An 18,712-nucleotide genomic window follows, 5' to 3' on the forward strand; every position below is an offset into this window, starting at 1 on the left:
TGTAGAGGGGTGCAATAAAGAACTGGTTTCACTTCAGATTGGTTTGTGATGCACCTTTCCTCACTTGCCTGTCCTGAGCCAAGGCAGGGAAGGGACACAGCCCTGATGCCCTCAGGGAGCTCCAGGCACAAGGAAGGGGACATGCATCTGCAGAAACTTTATTTCAAAATCTTTTTATTCAACTGTTATCCAGCAATATACAATACAGTTTATAAACAAATGTCTTACCTTGTTTCCAATCATCTTCATTTAAAAATAAATATTATTGACAGTGAATATTAATTATGGTAAGATGTACCTTTTTAATTAAAATGTCTCCAAAAGAAATAATTTAATTAAAAAAAGAAAAAAGAAATCCAAAAAACCTAAACACAACAATCTACTAAAAATATTTCCTTTTTTAGGAAAGGCTTTGACCCAACATCTTTACATATTGTAACAACTGCTCAACAGTTCGTGCAAAATGAAGAGTCAGAGGGAAGGTTTAGAAAAGAAAAAACATTACATTAAAATAGAGAAATCAAAAGTGCCATGCACAGAGCAGGGCTTTACACCAGAGAGTCTGGAAACTAGATGCATTATTCTAAGTGGTTTATTTTCTGTGACATCCCCAAAAATATGTTTATCCCCTACAGAGAACTGATCATGCTGCTTGCAGTCTCTTTCTGTCCATCTTTAAAACCGTAGGTATTGTTTGTCAGGAGTTTGTTCAGGTTTAAATAGGTTCTTGGCTGCAGAGGAATGGAGGAAGCAGTCGATCAGTGGTTTACTAACAAATGTACAAGCTGATGCAGTAGTAAGAGGGCCATATAGAGGAGTGGATCTGTAGCATAAATAGGTCCTGTACCTAGAACAGAAAGAGACAAGGGAGAAAGAAAGATTTTATTCTTTATCTTGTCTAATATAAAAGATTAAATGCAGAAGAGAAATATAGAAAGATTTATTTTTATATCACTTCAGAGCCAGGGGTCAGAAGCGTAATTTTAATAGTAAAACAGCATCCTCAAGCTATCCAACTCAAATAGCTTTTTCTTCCCCCTCCCAGATCTCACTCCACTTAGGCCATCTCATTATGCATTACTAATGGTACGCCTAAACTTGGCTTCAGCCAAGTTACTAGCAATAGAGATTTCTATAAATACACCTTAATCTGGTATACAGTTTCTTGAGAAATGGCAGGTATCAACCACCCACTACTTCAAAGGGAAATGACAAATGCTGCAGCTATACTCCTTGATTAACAGGACATGAGCCCATTTCATTTGGAATAGGAACAGGAAGACCTTGACATCTTCTTTACCTTTCACAGGAAAGAGCAGAATTTTACATTAAAAATGCGCATAGGAGCTGCAGGACAAGAGCACAGTGGGACACAGCAGGGAGTCAACGTCCGCGTCCATGAGGGGCGAAACGGCTCCAGCTCCCTCGAGGTGAGGTTGTCTGGCACAGACTGGCCTCCGTGGCCATACTGCAGCTAAGGCTGTCCCTGCCTCACAGACACACCGAGATACTTGTTCACCAGGAGAGGCATTTACTGTGTGTCATCATGGCCCAGCCCCTCACCCCTGCTTGCAGGAGGAACTGGTGCCTGCAGTACTGACAGCCACCAGCAAAGTGACTGCTGGTGCTAAGTGTGAAAGCATTTTGTGCTCGGCATCTCTGAGAAACGAACTGGGCCACGTCTACTGAGGAAACTCTCTTCAGGCACCCTGATGTGAATACTTCAGTTGGTCTCTGGAGCTGTGCGCCTCCCTCAGCTGTGGCATGACCAAAGGACATTCCTCGAGCAGCTCCAAGTAACCCGCTGCTCCTGGGCTGGCTGTTCCACCCGCCCCAGCCTCTATACCTGCCTCACCAGCAAAGCTGGCGTATTGTTATCCAGCATAAAAAATACTTGATATTAATGTGGTGGGCAACTGAGGAACTCCCAAAATGTCCCCACAGCGCTATCTCACATGCCTAGACTGTGTGGAGATTATTTAGTTATTAAGGTTTTAATTAAATCCTCACGTGCACAAACACGTGGCTAAGGGCTGCCTATGTAGCCACAGCAAGGCATTAAGGCGGATGCAGGATTTTTCTTCTTAAAGCTGAAGATCATTAACAAACACAATTAACTCGTGTAACTGAAGGAGTAACTCGTTAAAGTCTTGCCATAAGGACAGCAGAAGTGTGTGCAGGGAGGTTCACCACAGCTGCTGGAGCTCAGGGTCCGGCCAGAACACGGGACGGAGCATCACCAGCCCGGGGCGCTCAAAAAGCTCTGCTCATCCTCCCTGCCCCAGGACCCGGCCCTGCGGAGCCGGGGTGCACGGGGGGTCTGTCCCTGCATCCCCTCCCTGTGCCGGGAGGGTGGGTGAGGGCAGCAGGAGCCCTGCCCGTGCTGATGCCAACTCTGCGTCTGCCTCTGCCAGCCTGGGAGCAAAGGGGGCTGTGACAGCCATTCCCCAGCCTCAGGGACCTCCCTCCTCCGTCAGAAACAGCCGGCTCACAAACACATGGTACCCAGTCCTTTCCGCAAGGGTAACCCCAGCAACGTCTCCAGCTACACCAGCAAGAGAGAACAGCTTCCTCACTGAGCAGGATGAAGGTGAAACCCCCCTCCTGTGTCTGCCGGGCTGTGTGCGCTCGGTGGGAGGCTGCTTGCTCACAAACGGCGGTACCCGCACAACGACCCATGGTGCCTGTCAGCGCATCCCCGTTCCCAAGCTGTCAGACGGCTCCTCTCGCTCCCGGGACATGGCACAGCCCAGGGTGGGCACCGGGGCTGTCACCATCCCCGGTGCCCGGGGAACGGCACGAGCTGTGCCCGTTCCACACCTGCCCAGCACCGCAGCAATGATCGCACCCCGCATATTTACTATGCTCGGACCCGAGGGCAGCGAGAGCCTCTGTGCCCCTGATCTTGCTCTCTCAGTGAACAGGACTGGAGCTGGGGAGATGCCGCTACTGAAACAAAACTGCGCTTTTCTGCGGGGGAACCCCTGGGAACGCTGAGGAACAAAACCTGCAGAAACGGGCTCCTGTGGCTCAAGGGCTCTTACGCCCATCACGCTGACAGGCTGCTGCGGATGCTGGCTCGGGGTTGTTTCTGTTCTGAATGGGAAGCAGCGTTAGTCAGCTCCATGCAGGAGCCGTGTGCCTCATTACCAACGACACCCCCATGCCAGGTTCACCTTCAGGTGCCAGTTTTAGTTTAAATCTCAGTGCAGAACTGGGAATTAATGCAACAGTCCAAAGTTTTTCTCTTTTCTAGAAATTGCCATGGTTTTTAACCTACATTCTCCATCTTCTTAATGTGACAGCAGAACGTGAGTTCAGACTCTGTTAACAATCTCAACAGTTAAAAAAAATATTTTTACAAACTTACTTGAAAGCAATTATTCTCACTGAACACCAAATGCAAGCTTCTTTTTTTTCCCTGCGCTTACTCAGTGTTATTCTCCTCCAAGACCTCCGGCAGTAGAAGCAGACACACAGACCTTCAGAATTCTCCCTCTGAATATAATTAGACCAGGACTGTAATTTCCAGTGACTTCTCCTTGTTTAGTTAACCCAAACCCTTCTCATTATCTGTAGTATTGTTTATAAACAAGCTGGACTTAGTCTGGTCTTGACGTTCACTGAAGGAATTGCTTCCCCCTGTAGATACGAACAAACAGCACGTGGCGCTGACCCCCAGGATCCTGATGTGTCACCAACCTCCATCTGAGATCAGGGAGTTTCTATCCAGAGACTCTGGACCAGCAGCACACAGTTCCTTACAGATGCTTACAAGAAAACATTTCATTTATACTTTGAATATTCATTTTGTTATTGTAAGCTTACTTATCACAACAGAGATTTCCAGTTTTGCTTTTAGGTTATTGATATGTATGTGGCTATAAGGGAAGCTCTGCCACTAAGCAGAACAGTAACAGACTGTTCTGTTCCTGGATGGTGAATTGCTCTCTGGCATCACTCATCCTTCTTTTCAATTTACAACATAATGTTTTACTGTAGTTTTCTATTTAGTAATTTGTTTTGTGCAAGCATACATCAAAGTCTGACTTAAAACAGTTCATCTAATTGAAAACAAAAATTAAAAAACAAGAGACTTGTGACACATAGAGAAAATGGGAAGATTCTTCTACAAGCTATATCTAACCAATGGCCAAACCCCCAGTTTCCAGCAGTTGCCTATTTTTCTTCCTAGAAAGAATCTGAGAAGTCCCTTGATGTCTCTTTCTGAGGTGGTGGTAAAATGCAGTGGCCCGTATATATCAAAAGGTAAAAGACATCAGTGGCCTGTTTTTCCTTGGGAGACGGGATAACAGCCACAGCCTGGTCGCTGTGGGAGCAGGGACCCGGCCGGCGCCGCAATGGGCATTTCTCTGTGCAGCCTTTCGGCAGCCTCAGCCCAATCCCCAGAGAGCAGCGTTCTGTAAAACACATTTTTAAACCTGGTGTTTCACCAAGAGGTGAAGGATCCAACTAACCAATTAACCTCACGGGTTGAGCCTCTCAGAACAGAAACTTCAGACTGTGCTTGAGACATACTCTTGGATAAAATGCTCTGGCAGCCTCATACGTACGGCAAAACCAGGGTTTCATACGGGCTGTTGGTCAAGCTTCATTACAGGCAATAATGTCTCAGACAAAACAAATTCTCAGTGCCACACACTGGAGCGCTTCCCCCGAACTGAAGGGAATTTAGCAAACCTCAGATCTAAGATCTTCTTAGAAGTTTTTAATTAAAAAGACACCACATTAAAGTCACTCTACACTTACTGAAGAGGTAATAAGCTCCACCACATTAGCATTACTCCACAGTCTGAGACATCATCTTATAAGCTGTATAAATCCTTCTTCCACTCGGAAATACAGCACAACCTAGTGCCGCAGTTTTGCTGTTGGGTTTAAGGGCTGTAACTGCTCCTCACCCATTGCTGGTTCTTGAGGAGCCTGCACTAACCTCAACACCCTCCCAGCCAAACCCGGGAACACTGCAGTACACAGCGTCATCCTTTTGAAAGGAGAAGACAGGACTATGGAGTTCTATACAAAACTACACAACTGCGCTGCGCCCATTGCTCCTGGCCACCCCATTGCTGGGCATGTGCCATCATGCCCAGGCACAACCAGATACAGCTCCAGAGCTGCCCTCTGGTGTTGCTCTTTTTGGCCATGATGACTTCCCAGATGTTCGGTGACTGCGTGGGATCTGCTCACCACTGAGCACCTACAAGGCACGATGCAGGATTAGTTTTCCACCCATCACACATTTTTATTTATGATTCACTGGATTTTGGAGCAGCTTTCCATAACCCATCTCAAAACTACGCCTCATAGAAGCCAGCACACATTTCTACACAACCACGCAGGTATGAGCCAGTGATCCTGCTTGCTTCCTTCACCCATGCCAGCAAGGGTTTTAAAGTGCTTAATCTCCACTTTGAGACAGTAAACTACAGCATGGCCAAGAGCCCTGGAGCACCGTGCAGCCCCTGTCTGAGCATATACTATGAACAATGGGTCACATGCACCATGGGGCTATGGACAGATCAGAAAACAACTTGGCTGGCAAGGGGCGGGAGGTGCAGTCACACAGGGGAACAATGCAGACAGGAAAGGCTGTTCCGACAGGAGGGCCAGCAAAGATAAGGGTTCCTTCTGCAGCTCTGCTCCCTCAAGCGCTGCAGTGCTCTGCACGGAGTTGATGTGTGTGAGTGCCCAGGACAGGATGGGACTCAGGGGTGCTCCTGAGGACTTGCACAGCCCCTGAGATGGATTCTGGGTCTCATCAGGGCTCATTTCAACCAGGACTCATCAAGGCCAAGCTGTTCTCAAAACGTTAGGATGGACAATCCCTCCCAAACACACACACACACACGGTGCATGGAGCAGCCCAGTCCTCAACTCTCCTCCATGGGGGCTCTTCCTTTTCCTCCTGGGTCATAAGGACATTACTAGACAAAAGCTAAATGATTAGATGGATAATGGACCTGCTCCAGTTCTACAGTTGCTGCAGGTCTGTATGGCAAGACAATCTTGAATCAAACACAGCTGCTGTCATACAGAAAGAGGGACAGCTAAACTGGTGGGTTTGATTAACGTTTGGAAGTGCATATTACGTAAAGAGCAATAAATACTTAGACCTTTATCAAAAATGTATCTACTATTTTAGGTTACCAGATAAAAAAGCAGCTTTGTTGTCAACAGGCTGGTAAAAACTCATTTCACCCAAGTTACAAGAAGCAGGGACACACAATATGGAACAGTTGGTTCATTTCCCCTCAACAGTCCCAGTTCCCCTGTGAAAGCCAGAGAAGCTCAGAGCCTTGCCCCACCTCCTCCAAGTGCTACAAGTGCTACACTGGGCTGTGAAAACGGCTGCTCTGAGGTGGTGGTGCACAGGAATGCACCCTGGATGCTTAGAAAGAGTCATTCACTACAGAAGGATTATACAGCTGTCATACAAACCCCAACAACAGCTTAAATACTTCACACTGCTCTGCATTTAAATAAGCCAGGAACTTCCCTCTTTCAAGACATTCCCATCAACAGATTTCTGCTTTGGTATCTATGAGATGATCTCTTCTCACCAAGTATCTTATTCAAGAGACCCAAAAGATGCAACTCTGGATTCATTTCATTTCCAGAATTTTCCGCAGCTCCATGATCTAAGACTCACTTCACAAGACTGAGCATCATTATTTCACTCCTTGACACCTGAATAATGAGAGATACAAAATCATTTGTAATGCGATTTGGTGGAAAATGAATTTTGAACTGACACTTACAGAAAAGTAACTAAATTAGCGGTGGTTCAGGTGGTAAATGTGCATCCGGCCCCACACGTCTTTCCTCAGGAGCACTGTGTGAGCAAGGCCACGGCATATGGACCTGCACAAACAGCAAATAGCACAACTCAGACCACCCCCACCATGAGGCAATGAAGAATCCTGGTGGCTGAGGTGGGTCTGGGCCATACCCTCGAGTTTTTTGCTGTAAGCAGGAGGACTAAAGCCACACTGCAAAGAGCACACTGCTCCCTAAGCCGACACTTCAGGAACAGACTTGTAATAAAAGCCACACTGGAAGGAACCACAGATTTCCCCTTCTGTAACTGGTACAAAAGCTGCAAATGTTTGCAACCCAGAAACAGAGACCAAGACATCATAGATCTCACTTCAGTGTCTTCTAGAGTGTTTTTGACTTGGTTGGGATTAGGAGAAAGCTGCCAATGTAGTTGTAATCATCACTCCAACCAGAATTACCGAAGTTAAGCAGATCTGACTGCAGATTATCTAAGGATTTTTCTTAGATAAATAACCCTATCCCGTCCACACTTAAAGAACAGAGCTGAGAGCATGGGCAGGACACATGGAAACGGCTGCAGGGAAAGCCTGTGCCGGGCAAAGCGGCAGGGGCTGCGGCTTGCGTGGGATTTTTTCTCTAACAAACAGTGACATGTTGGGAGTGACCCACAAATCCATAGACCCTCCACACCTCCCCAGTGGCAGATATTTGGTAGATGTCAGCTGAGTGAAGGCACTGCCCTGCACCGAACTCCTCAGGATAGGCCAGCGAGGGGCTATTTGGAGAAACCATGGACATGGACATTCCTCTGGGTCCTCTCACGTGTGGGATTCCTGCTGCGCAGTGCGAGTGGGTCAGAACACCGACCTCATCACCGATGCAGCAGTGAAGCAGTTCTAACTACCCCGGCTGCATCGTCTTCACCCGTCAGCTCCAGTGCACGTGTGGCCGCTCCAGTGCACGTGTGGCCACTCCACGTCCCGGCCCGGAGCGTGGGTCCAGGTAACACCAGGCACATCCGTGGGTCCTGTGCCCCCAGCTCCAGCCCCAGCGCGGGCAGGGCTGCTCCTGCCGGCAGCAGCCACCAGGGCCTCGGCTGTTGGCTCGTTGCTGCTGTGACAGACGCGCTCCCCAACAGCCCGTTTTTCCCAACACAACCCCCCCAGAGCTGCCCATTATTGACACATGGGGTGGCTCCGCTGCTACCTCATTTAGAAACAACCCGCAAACAGCAGCGCAGGACCTGCCAGCATTCCAACTGCTTTAGCAAAGCTCAGTCACAGCCCAAACCAACCCCCCTTTACTGCCAGCACAGCCCTGCCAGGCTCTGTCTTGTCAAGAATTCCCTGACATGAAAACAAGAAACGCCTTCCTGGCAGGACTGCTGCAAGAGCCATTTCTGAGCACATCCTGCCTTACGTCCGCTCTGCAATCACAGACCGCCACTGCTGATACCTTCTCAAAACCAGCCCCAGTTTGCCTGGAAAAACTCTCTTCTGTGACTGCTGAGCACACCACTGCAAGTATTAGGGACCTTTATAGTCCACAACACAGCTCAAACATTACATCTGTAAAGCTACACCAGTACAGCAGAGGTGGGGAAAGTGTAACAGTTACCCACCTCTTGTGAAGGACACAGACCAAGTTAGTGATTAGTAAACACCCATTTTGCAATGTATCTCTTGAAACCACACATAAAGGGCTGGCATTATACAGATATTCCTGCCCCAAATGCTGTTTGTTCATGCAACGAGACACATGGGCACACTCAGGCTTTCCTCATACAAATGCCAGATTTTCACTCACTAATGAATCCATCTTACATAGAAATCTAGACCAATGTCAGGTACAATTCATTAAGGAAGACCTGGAATACCCCTTTCATTGTGTTCAGTAGTATTTCTTTAAACCAATTTCCCATTTATAACTTGAAGGTATTAAAGAAGTTCAAATAATATTCAGAATTCATACAGGACACTGCGCAGGCTCTGGCATAGGTTAGCACAGTTTTGTCTGTCCCCTGGGAACAAGCAAGAACACTGAAAGGTGCTACTCAGATCAACTGCATTTAAACAGTACAAACCCACCCTGGCACTGCTTGTTTCTATCCTAGGTAATGAGGTGACGTGGTGCTGCCATTTGTGCTTCTATGCAGTTTGGGAAATAATCCATATTGCACACACAGAAAAGAAGGTATTTGACCTCACTTGTCCCCAAAGCAGTCTAATTTGCCTAGATATTAAAGTGCTACTGATGTGTATTTAATGGGAATTCTTTTTGCATGTTTATTATCCAGTGACATTTAGGAGGTCAGCCTGCTAATTCAGTTATGGCCTCTGTCTTGCTACTTTTAAAGTAAAGGAAAATGGGATGTGACCCAGGTTGCATATAACTACAAATAACAACAGCTCACACGCTCATACATGGTCTCGTTAGAAGCACAGAGGGGTGAAGCAGACCCAGGCACTCTGAGTGGAAAGGCAGGGAGGCTGAGCAGCAACACAGGGACTTCCCTGTCCTGCTATTTTGTGCCCTGTTCATCTATCAAAGACTAATGAGCTGCATGGGCTGCTCCTCCTGCGAGCCTGCAGAGTCATTCCAGTTCTGACAAAACCAGGAGAGCCCTCACCCAAAGTTAATTCAAACTCAACCACAGCCCCTCCGACAGCCCAGCTCGTACCCCAGAGAAAAGAGTGTGTGTTTGCTTTCCTGTCTCCAGGCTGCAGAAGCATACCTTTTGCTTCCCAGTGCTCAATGGAGGTAACTCTCTCCCATGTGGTCTCCTGCCTCAAGGCAGCCTGCCACAGCCTGACCCTGGGCATGTACTGCTCCTAGGAGCATCACAGGAGCTGTGCACGCACAGAGACTGCAAAACTACGACCTGGTGCTTTGTTATCTCAGGCTGTGTAGCCCACAAGCAGACATGCTTCTGCCTCAGACATGAAAGGCTTGGTGGGGGGAGAAGGGAACAGGCGTGAAGTGAAGACTTATGTTCTTCCTTGTTGTGTGCACTTCATCTCTGCATAACACACAAGCCTGTGTCCTTCCTAGAGCACTCTAAGCATAATGAAGCACAGTTTCTTGTTTCACACTCCCATCCTTGTTTATTTTATTTAAAGGTTTCACTTCAGAGCTTTGAGGCTAGAGATCAAACAAACAAGAGGGAATTTGGAAGCTGCAATGTCTCATCTAGATTCTGCTCAGAACTTAAAAACTGCCCCCAAGCCAATACACAGTGCCCATTTTGGAGACAGTCTGGTATTATCTAACACAGGCAATCTGCCTCTCCAAAGGTCAGCACAAAGATCCTTGTTTATTACTTCACCTACTAGGTGACAAAGTTAAGTCTCATAACCAAGGCTGGACTTGAATTTAAGAGAGCTGAAACTAAATTTTGGGATTTAATTTCACAGCTGCCGCACACTCAACAAAGCTGGGCACTGCTCTTACTGCCATTTGTCCATCTCATCCATCCCAGACCTCCTGGGACAGAGACACTGTAAGTCTTGCTCATTGATGCTCCTACACCCCTACTTACCCAATACAAACCAGGACCACTTCCAAACACAGTAACAGTACATGCAGTCTTTCATTTGCTAACCCCAATTTTCTTCTAAAGCAAAAGATTCTAGTTGTGTGTAAATATTTAAAATGAAAGCCAGGAAAAGACTATTTTCCTTTAGAACCAAATGGACAAGGGCTCCTTCAATGACACCATTAAACCCAACGATCTTAACAGTAGATCTTTGCCTCCCTGCAGCCTAAGTGACACATTCTCAGTTTCCAAGTCAGTGTACCTCACCAGCAGACAGCAGGAATCAATGCGACTCTCCTGAGACCACAGCACTGAGGTTTAAACACTGCAGATAAAATTCTGTATAATTAGCCAGCATTTCTGGCACAGTGGGCAATTTTTCCATTACACTGGATCCATTCCTGTACATGCTATAATGTTGATCACAAATTTATACTAACCACAATTTCAGATGACTTCTCCAAAACTATGGATTTCGATTTTACCTGGCTTGTCAGATTTAACTCTGTGCTTTTACAGAATCTCAGTAACAAACACAGTTATTTCAGTAAGTCCATGATTCAGTTCAACCTGGAGATGGAAAGAATAATGTTTTTCCAAGGTGCATGGCTGGGACTCCAACAGAAGTCAACAAGAGAATTGTGGGCATGTTCAGAAGCACCATTTAATCTACAAACACATTTACTGGACTGCAAACATGGAGAGGCCCTAACCTATTGCACTGGACATATTGGGAAGATTTCTATTGCAAGGAAAGTAGGATTAGAACCCAACTCATGCAGGACACTATGGCTGTGCCATGCTACCATCCTTTAGGCAGAGCTCTCCAGCATATAAATGAAGGTGTTAACCACTGACGGCAAATCCATTGTTTGAGCACATTTGTACTTTTATACAGAGGAAATACCCCCAGGTACAATGAAAAGACTTACAGAACTAAAGACTTGAGAGTAAATGTACTGGATGATTCAATCACTACATACAGATTTGGTGCAAGTACTTATCTGCATGTGTGTTGCAGAGCTCAAAATAGGGTAATGAAGCACATGTGTTATGCTACTATGTATATCCATAACTCATCCAGCAACACAGGTTTAGGTCCTGCAGTCTGCTACATTCATGTGAACAATGGTTTAGTTTGATTTGATGACTCTACTGTGTGGAAAACCAGCTATGACACTGCCTGGAGGGGGTGGACTCCAAACTCCGAAAGGCTTCTAGTTTCAGAGGTGAAAGAAGAGTTAAACCGAAGTATTCCCTATAAAGACACTGCATTATTAAAAATAAAAATTAAAAATAATTACTGTACCTAAAATAGCTCTGAAGAACACTACTTTAACATATAAATGGGAAACTCTGAAGCTCGAGAATGTAATTGTCTTTTAAGACATTCTGAAGCAAGTTTACTGCTTCCTACTGCTTATCAAACATGAGTGACAGCACTGCAGACCCCAGCTTCCCATTTTCTCACAAAACCAGGTGATGTCCCTGCAAGTCCTTCCATCAACTTCCATGTTAGTATTTATGTGTTCTATACCTGACTAAGTCAGTGCTGTGCACAACAGGAGTTCTCTGTCCTCTCCACTGACTTAAGCCTTTTGCTGGCATGGGACCTGTCCCAGTGTGGCACGGTTCACAGACAACACTGTGCACAGGAGGGATGGCACAGCAGGAAACTCTGATTTAGCCTGCTCCATAGCCCTCTTAGCATCAGTCTCCATCTGGAGACCCCCACAAAATATTTTTCAGCATTCCAGTACCTTTTCCACCGATTTAAGTCATTCCATTATCCCCACTGCTGGCCACAGTGCTCGTGATTTATTATCAGAATTTAATCCAGCCTAGAAATGATGCGGCAGTGCCATATCCCCAAACCACAGACATAGATAAAATCAGGACAGACTGAAGTTTAGATGATCTGGGCAGGAGGTCTTGCCCTAACAGCCATATGTGACAGGCTGCCCTGGCGCACACATTCACACCCATCTGTTGAGATGGAACAGAGCCCACTGCACTTCCACCACCCTGGTTTTAGTTCATGGGCATGACATCAGCTCTGGTTCGGTCAGCAGGGTGCAGAGCTGTGAATCCTCAACCTAACTTACTGTCAGCATGGAAAGCATTGCAAGAATTCTCACTAGGGTGTGTGTGGAAGGAGGAAACATGGAAACAACGACCAACCCCAGGCTTCTACAAGGAAAGAAGATCTACCCAACAGGAAAACAGCAGATCATGAGCATTACAGCGTCCAGTTTAATTTCTTGAGGCTAGTGAATTCAACAAACTGAACGTTTTTATATGGCCACAGGCACCTGCAGTTAAACCTCACGAATTATCACTTTGTCTTCCACAAGACACCAATGAACAGCCAGCTTGAGTAAACCCGAGTTTTCACACGTTTATTTCCACATGAGAAAGAAACTAAATTATTCAGAAATAGCTAAAGGTAGTGGCCAGATAAAACCCAGCACTTGTGCAGCAGCCATAGGTCACAGTGATCCATCGACACCTGATTCCCATCACTATGAGCCCTGTGAGTGTGAAGAGGTATCAGGAAGAAAGAAGTGTGAACACTCCAAGTGAGGATTATGAATCTGCGGAGGGGAGCTCAGGGCCTTCCCTGCACAGCCACTGGCATAAAATTGTTTCCCTTCTCCCTCAGGCAGCTTGGCAGGGACCTCTGCTCAACATGAGCCAAGGGACAGCAGCTGAGCGGGGAGCTGAAGCCCAGCCGGAGCAGCACCACAGCTCTGCAGTGTGGCACACCTTCGCAGTGCAGATTTAAGACTGTATTCTCTGAGCCAGACTTTGTCATAAGGTAAAGGAAGGTTTACCACAGCCTTCTCTAGCTAGCTGTAACACGGTAACGTGGAGATAACAACTTAACACAGCATTAACCGACAGACAATCAGCATTAATGCAACTTTTACATTTGCAAACCATTACAGAGCACAGAATCTTCAAAGCTTACCCTGCCAGTAATGCAAAGGTGGATGGAGCTCACTACACAGCGTTTAGCACTTGCCATCCACACCTGTCCTTGATGCATGGCCCAGGCCTGCTGAGGCTCATCAGCGGGTTTCAGTCCCCTGCACATCAGCCCGGGCTTTTCTCTCGCCTGAGGCTGCGGCTCATGTTCAAATAACATCCAAAAAGCTGTGTGTGAGTTGTGAAAGTGGGGCCTCCACCCCACAGCACCCACAGAGAGGACTCAGCACCCACCCACCCCCCCCCCCCCCGACACCCTCCTGCCCAGCTGGTGAGGCAGGGCTGAGCTTTCGGGTGAAGGAAGGACATTTACTTAGTTGTTCAGCTTTAGAATCACAGTGATAGTGCCACCTGCGACCGAGAGGGTTGTGTAAAGGAAGGACATTTACTTAGTTGTTCAGCTTTAGAGTCACAGTGATAGTGCCACCTGCGACCGAGAGGGTTGTGGTGCTCAGCCCTAAGCTGAGTGGTGGGCCATGGAGATGCTGTGAGGCCGCGAGCATCACTGCTCTACAGACAGAGCTGGGCTGGTTCAGCCCGGAGAAGAGAAGGCTCCTCAAGGGGAGCCCTTAGAGCAGCTCCAGTGCCCACAGAAGTGGTAAATGCCCCATCCCTGGCAGAGTTCAAGGCCCGGCTGGACGGGTCTTGCCGCACCCTGCTCCGGTGGAAGAGGTCCCTGCCTGTGGATGAGCTTTAAGGTCCCGTCCCACCGGAACCGCCCCACGGTGCCCCGCGCGTCCCCTACCTGACCCGTGCTGCTGGCGGAGGATCGCGGCCTGTCCGGGGGCCGGCGAGGCCGAGGTGGCAGCTGCGGCGGCCGGGGCGGTGGCAGAAGCGGCGCCATCCCGTGGGGCCGGGCGCTTGCCGGGCCCTGGCGGCGGCGGCGTGGGGCGGTCGTTGGGGCCGTGCCGCCGCGGGGCCGCCCCGCTCTGGATGTGCGAGACGGCCTCCGCCGCCTGCACGTCGGGCGGCGCGAAGCGGGACAGGACGCGCAGCAGCGCCTGGGCCCGGTGCTCCCGCGTCTCGTCGTCGCTGTAGTCCGCCACGCGGCACTGGTAGACGCCCTCGTCCTGCCGCCGCACGCCCGACAGCCGCAGCCGGTGCGAGATGTCGTTGCCCTGGACGCGGACGGTCTGTAAAAGAGAGCGCGGCTCAGCCCTGCCCCTCCCCGCGGCCACCCCGCTGGCCCCGCAGCGATCGCTCTTGCCCCACGGACGAGTCTTCCGCGGTCAGGAACCCCGAGCCTGGGCTGAGCGCACCGGACTGAGCGCACCGGACGCTCCCGCCCAGCACCTCGCTGCTGCAGCCCCGTCCAGAACCAGCCCCTGCTCCCTCCTCCTCGCCCAGTCCCGCACCGAGTCCCGCAGAGCCCCCAAAAGCCGGGCGGGCTCCAACCCCCCCCCCCCCCCCCCCCTCAACCGCTGTGCAGGCCATGCCCCACCGCAGCTGCACCCATGTCCTGCAGGATCGGGAGCGAAGGCGCCGGAGGTTTGCAGAGGACAGGGACAAAAAGCAAACTTCTCCCCTGATCCACCCCACTGTCTCTTCCAAGCGTGGCTAAGCTCGGGCTGCAAGGCAAGCATCACCTCCCGGTTTGTGAGGAATGAGACCTGACTGCGAAAGCAGCAGCGGATTGAGAACGAGAGAAAAACCGTGCCCTAGGAGCGGGGCTGCCGCGAGCCCGGCGGCACCCGTGTGTCGGGGCAGGAGGGGCCCGCAGGAACCCCACGCGCGGGAGGAGGAGGGTGCACCGCCCCGCTTAGAGCTGCACTTACACTGATTTTGGTCGCATCCTTACTTGTCACCTAAAGGGACAGAAAAAAAGGGTGATGAGACTTAGCTCTGCCAGCACATCAAGATGCTCATATTCCCAGCCCAGTTTAAGGACAGGACGTGGACTCTGCTCACCATAAACACAACCCGTGTGTGGCTGTGGAGCTCCCTAGGTGATGGGAAGGCACCAAACCGGTGCTCAGCCTGGGGGACAGTCCTGGTAAAGTGCCTGCAGCACCCACGGAAGTGTTGCCTTCACCAAGGGTGAGAACAGCAGCCAGGGGAACGCTTGTTGCACGCTGTGCTGCTCCCATTGCTGACAAACACCGGGGGAGACACTTTAGCAGCAGTGTTAGCCCAGCAGTGCAGAGCTCGGGCAAGCAGGATCCCACACTGCTCAGGGAGAGTTTCAGTCCTGAAACACCCTGGGAGCTCTTATCACTCTCTGCATGTTACTGCCAGATCACCTAATACTTGGGTATTTTTTATCTCCAGCCAACTACTGTAAACCCAAGCGATGCCTGGGATCCCGGCGATGCACCTCCCAGCAAGATGCCATTATTCTCCAGGCATGCCCTGCCATCGTTTATTGTGAAAGAAACTCAGGGGTTTTATATAAGGTTAAAGAAGACATTTAAATCCAAGCGATTTACTTCCCTGTCTGACAACTGACTTACACTTTCCTCAGCTAGGCGGCATCGCGTGAGCTCAGCATCTCTGCTTTGCATCTCTATTTGAGCTCTGCAGGAAAACAAGCCACAGAGAGGGGAGCTGGCAGGGGGGCTGCGCAGGGATGGAGATGACATGGCCTGAGCAGGGGGTGGCAGGGCTTCAAGTCCTACTTCACCCCACCCCTTGTACAGCCCCGTTTTGCACAACAAGGCGTCTTGAACTGGGGGAGCTGCAGAATGGACGGGCTTATGCTGGGGAAATGCAGCTGAAGAATTTAGACTAGAGCCTACCCTCAAGCCAGGCGGCTTGCTAGGGGGAGGGGAAAGGGAATGCAGGATTTAACTGCGCTTCATGCATTTTAATTGCCACATCTGACTGTCTCAAAATGTCTTGCTGAGCTCCAGATATAGAGAGTGTGCAGGCACCCCAAGAAACTGTGCGTTTGTCTATGCAGATTGATATGTACTTAACATGCCAACAGGAAAGGATCATCCCTCATGCTTCCCTCTGCTCTATCAAGGAGCAAACACAGGCTCTCCCACCTTTCACAAGCTTAGTCCACAAAAGCACAGGATTTTCCTTATCCCCACTTCATGCTCATCTATTTTTGACTGCCTCTCACGGGTCCTCACTGCTGATCTTGCAGCAGGACATTTATAATTTTCTATTTACAATGCTTAAAGCACTGATGCAGTTTCCTGAAATGAAGCTGCCCTTGGTGCATACCCTGTCCTCCTCCATCCCATGGAATGCCAGGGATCCCGGTGCCTCCACCTGCTTTCTGGCACTGGGCAGGGAAGTGCTCTGATCTCTGGGACTGCAGAGTTCATCTGCTCACCCTCCGACCACGCTGCACGCGATGGAGAGAGATCTCCATAGCACTGCATTACCTTGCTCCTGCTGCCAGGGACACTGATGGCTAATTCGTGTGCAAGTTCTCTGGCTGGTTCTTTAAGGTACCACCACTGGATTTCCAAGGAGTAAGAAGTGGATCCGCTGGCTCGGAAAGCACAAGGCATCTCAATATCATCTCCCTCCCTAACCGTCACATCTTTGGGAACTTCGGTAAAGGTAGCTGGGAGGGGAAGAGAGTTACAAGGGCTAGTTAACGGGAGGGATTAAGAGGCAAATCAGTCCCTTCCAGGGCAACGCAAGCTGCTCCAGCTCAGGGCTGGCTGCCCACCGACACACGTCTTTCCCGTAGTTTGGCGACCGCAGGATAAGCGCACTGGGGCCAGCGCCGGGCCGGCCCCCGCCACCCTGCCCCCTGCGGCGGAAAGGGGACGTTTGAAGAAGCCCTTGAGCCCCTCGTCCTGCCGGGAGAGCCCTCGGCTGGTGCGGGGACACCCGGGTCCCGCCGCCCGCTCCCCAGATCCGGCGCGGGGACGGCCCCGCGCTGCCGGCAGCTGCGGCCGCAACAGAGACACCTTGTTCTGCGCGCCCTGCCCCCTCCCGCGGGGACGGGCCTGCGGCGGCTGCCGGCACCGGAGCCCCGATGGCTCCCCGAGCCCCGACGGTCCCCGCTACCGAGCGGCGCCCGGAGCGGCGGCTCCCCGCGGGAAGAGGCAGAAGTCGCGGACTCACCGGTGACGAGGAGCAGCAGCGGCGCGCCGAGCAGCAGGCAGCGGAGGGTGCCCCGGAGCCCCCGATTGCCCATCGCACCTGCGTGTGCTGCGGGCGCGGCCGGGCTCAATCCATCGCACAGCGCCTGGGCTCCTTCCCGGAAAGCCGCCCGACCGGCCCCGGGTTGCGGGGAAGCGAACGTAAAATCCACAGCGGCCGCTCGGGCTCACTCGCGGCGTTCCCGGGAAGGCAGCGACAAACCCGTCCCGTTCCCCGCTCCGCCGCCGCGGGGTTCAGCTGCCCCGCGCCGCGCGGGCGCTCCCGCTGCCCACAGGCGGGCAGGCGAAGCCGGGCTGTGCCCCGGCACCCATCGCGCTGCGGGGCGGCGCTCGGCGCTCGCGGGGAACCGGCTCCGGACCGTGACCACGCTCCGCTCCCGGCGCGGGCACCTCCCGAGCGGCGGCAGGGACCGCCCCGAGCCCCGCCTCCGTCGCGAGTCGCCGCCCGCTCCCCCCGCACCCCCGGGGGGCCCCGGGCCCGCTCCGCAGCTGCCCCGCGCGGGCAGGACCCGGGAGCGTCGTGGTTAAAAGCCGGAGGCGCTCCCAGGCACCGGCGGGAGCTGCAGCCGCGGCGCTCGGCGTCTGCGCTGCCGTGAGCCTGGGGCCGCCCTGAGCGCTTCGCCTGTTCGCGCTGAAACGCCGCCAAACGTCACCGTGCGGTGCAGGCTCAGCTCCGAAAGTCCCCGCGCCCCGGGCGGTGCGGGTTCTGGCCTGCAGAAAGCTTCCTCTGTGCTTTCAGTGGTTCCGCTCTGCACCAGGGTGCAAAGCTGGGGACGCGAAGGTCTGCAGGGAGCGCATTACTTGGAAAATTTCTCTTCCCAAGTAGCTCAGTAGGACCCGCTTTCAGATGGGTGCTCACCCACATTCCCAGCTACCCCCTGCCCGGTGGGGAGACGCCTGGAGGCTTTGGCAGCTCCCACCAGGAAAACCGCGGCACGGCTTCCGCCCGGGAGTTTCAGGAAAATCTGTGTGGTTCTGAACAGTGCTGAAACTGCACCAAATCAGTTTTCCCGTTGGAATTTTTTTTTCTTCAGAGCATTTTCAGCTGCTCCTACTGATGGTATCACGGTTTTAAACTGAATTTTAAAACTGATGGTATCATGGTTTTAAACTGAGAGGGTAGTTTTAGATCGAGGTGAGCTCTTAGGCAGGAGCTCTTCCCTGTGAGGGTGCTGAGGCGCTGGCACAGGGTGCCCAGAGAAGCTGTGGCTGCCCCATCCCTGGCAGTGTCCAAGGCCAGGTTGGACACAGGGGCTTGGAGCAAGCTGCTCCAGTGGAAGGGGTCCCTGCCCGTGGCAGGGTTGGAGCTGGAGGAGCTTTA

At 51.1% G+C, this 18,712-nt stretch overlaps 1 protein-coding gene across 1 annotated transcript; it reads right to left on the minus strand.

Moving 5' to 3' along the window:
• Positions 1-151: 151 nt before the first annotated feature.
• Positions 152-17,800, minus strand: VSTM2B (V-set and transmembrane domain containing 2B). Its single transcript, XM_061471797.1, has 5 exons — positions 17,354-17,800; positions 16,660-16,844; positions 15,100-15,129; positions 14,070-14,457; positions 152-847 (listed from the first exon to the last, which is right to left on the minus strand). The coding sequence occupies exons 1-5, from the start codon at positions 17,424-17,426 to the stop codon at positions 759-761; spliced, it is 765 nt and encodes a 254-aa protein (XP_061327781.1). The 5' UTR covers positions 17,427-17,800; the 3' UTR covers positions 152-758.
• Positions 17,801-18,712: the final 912 nt, after the last annotated feature.

This window comes from Pezoporus flaviventris, unplaced genomic scaffold (assembly GCF_033815535.1).
Source record: "Pezoporus flaviventris isolate CSIRO_AGI_PZ_B2104156 unplaced genomic scaffold, CSIRO_AGI_Pfla_v1 ptg000067l, whole genome shotgun sequence".
Classification (NCBI taxonomy): Eukaryota; Metazoa; Chordata; class Aves; order Psittaciformes; family Psittacidae; genus Pezoporus; species Pezoporus flaviventris.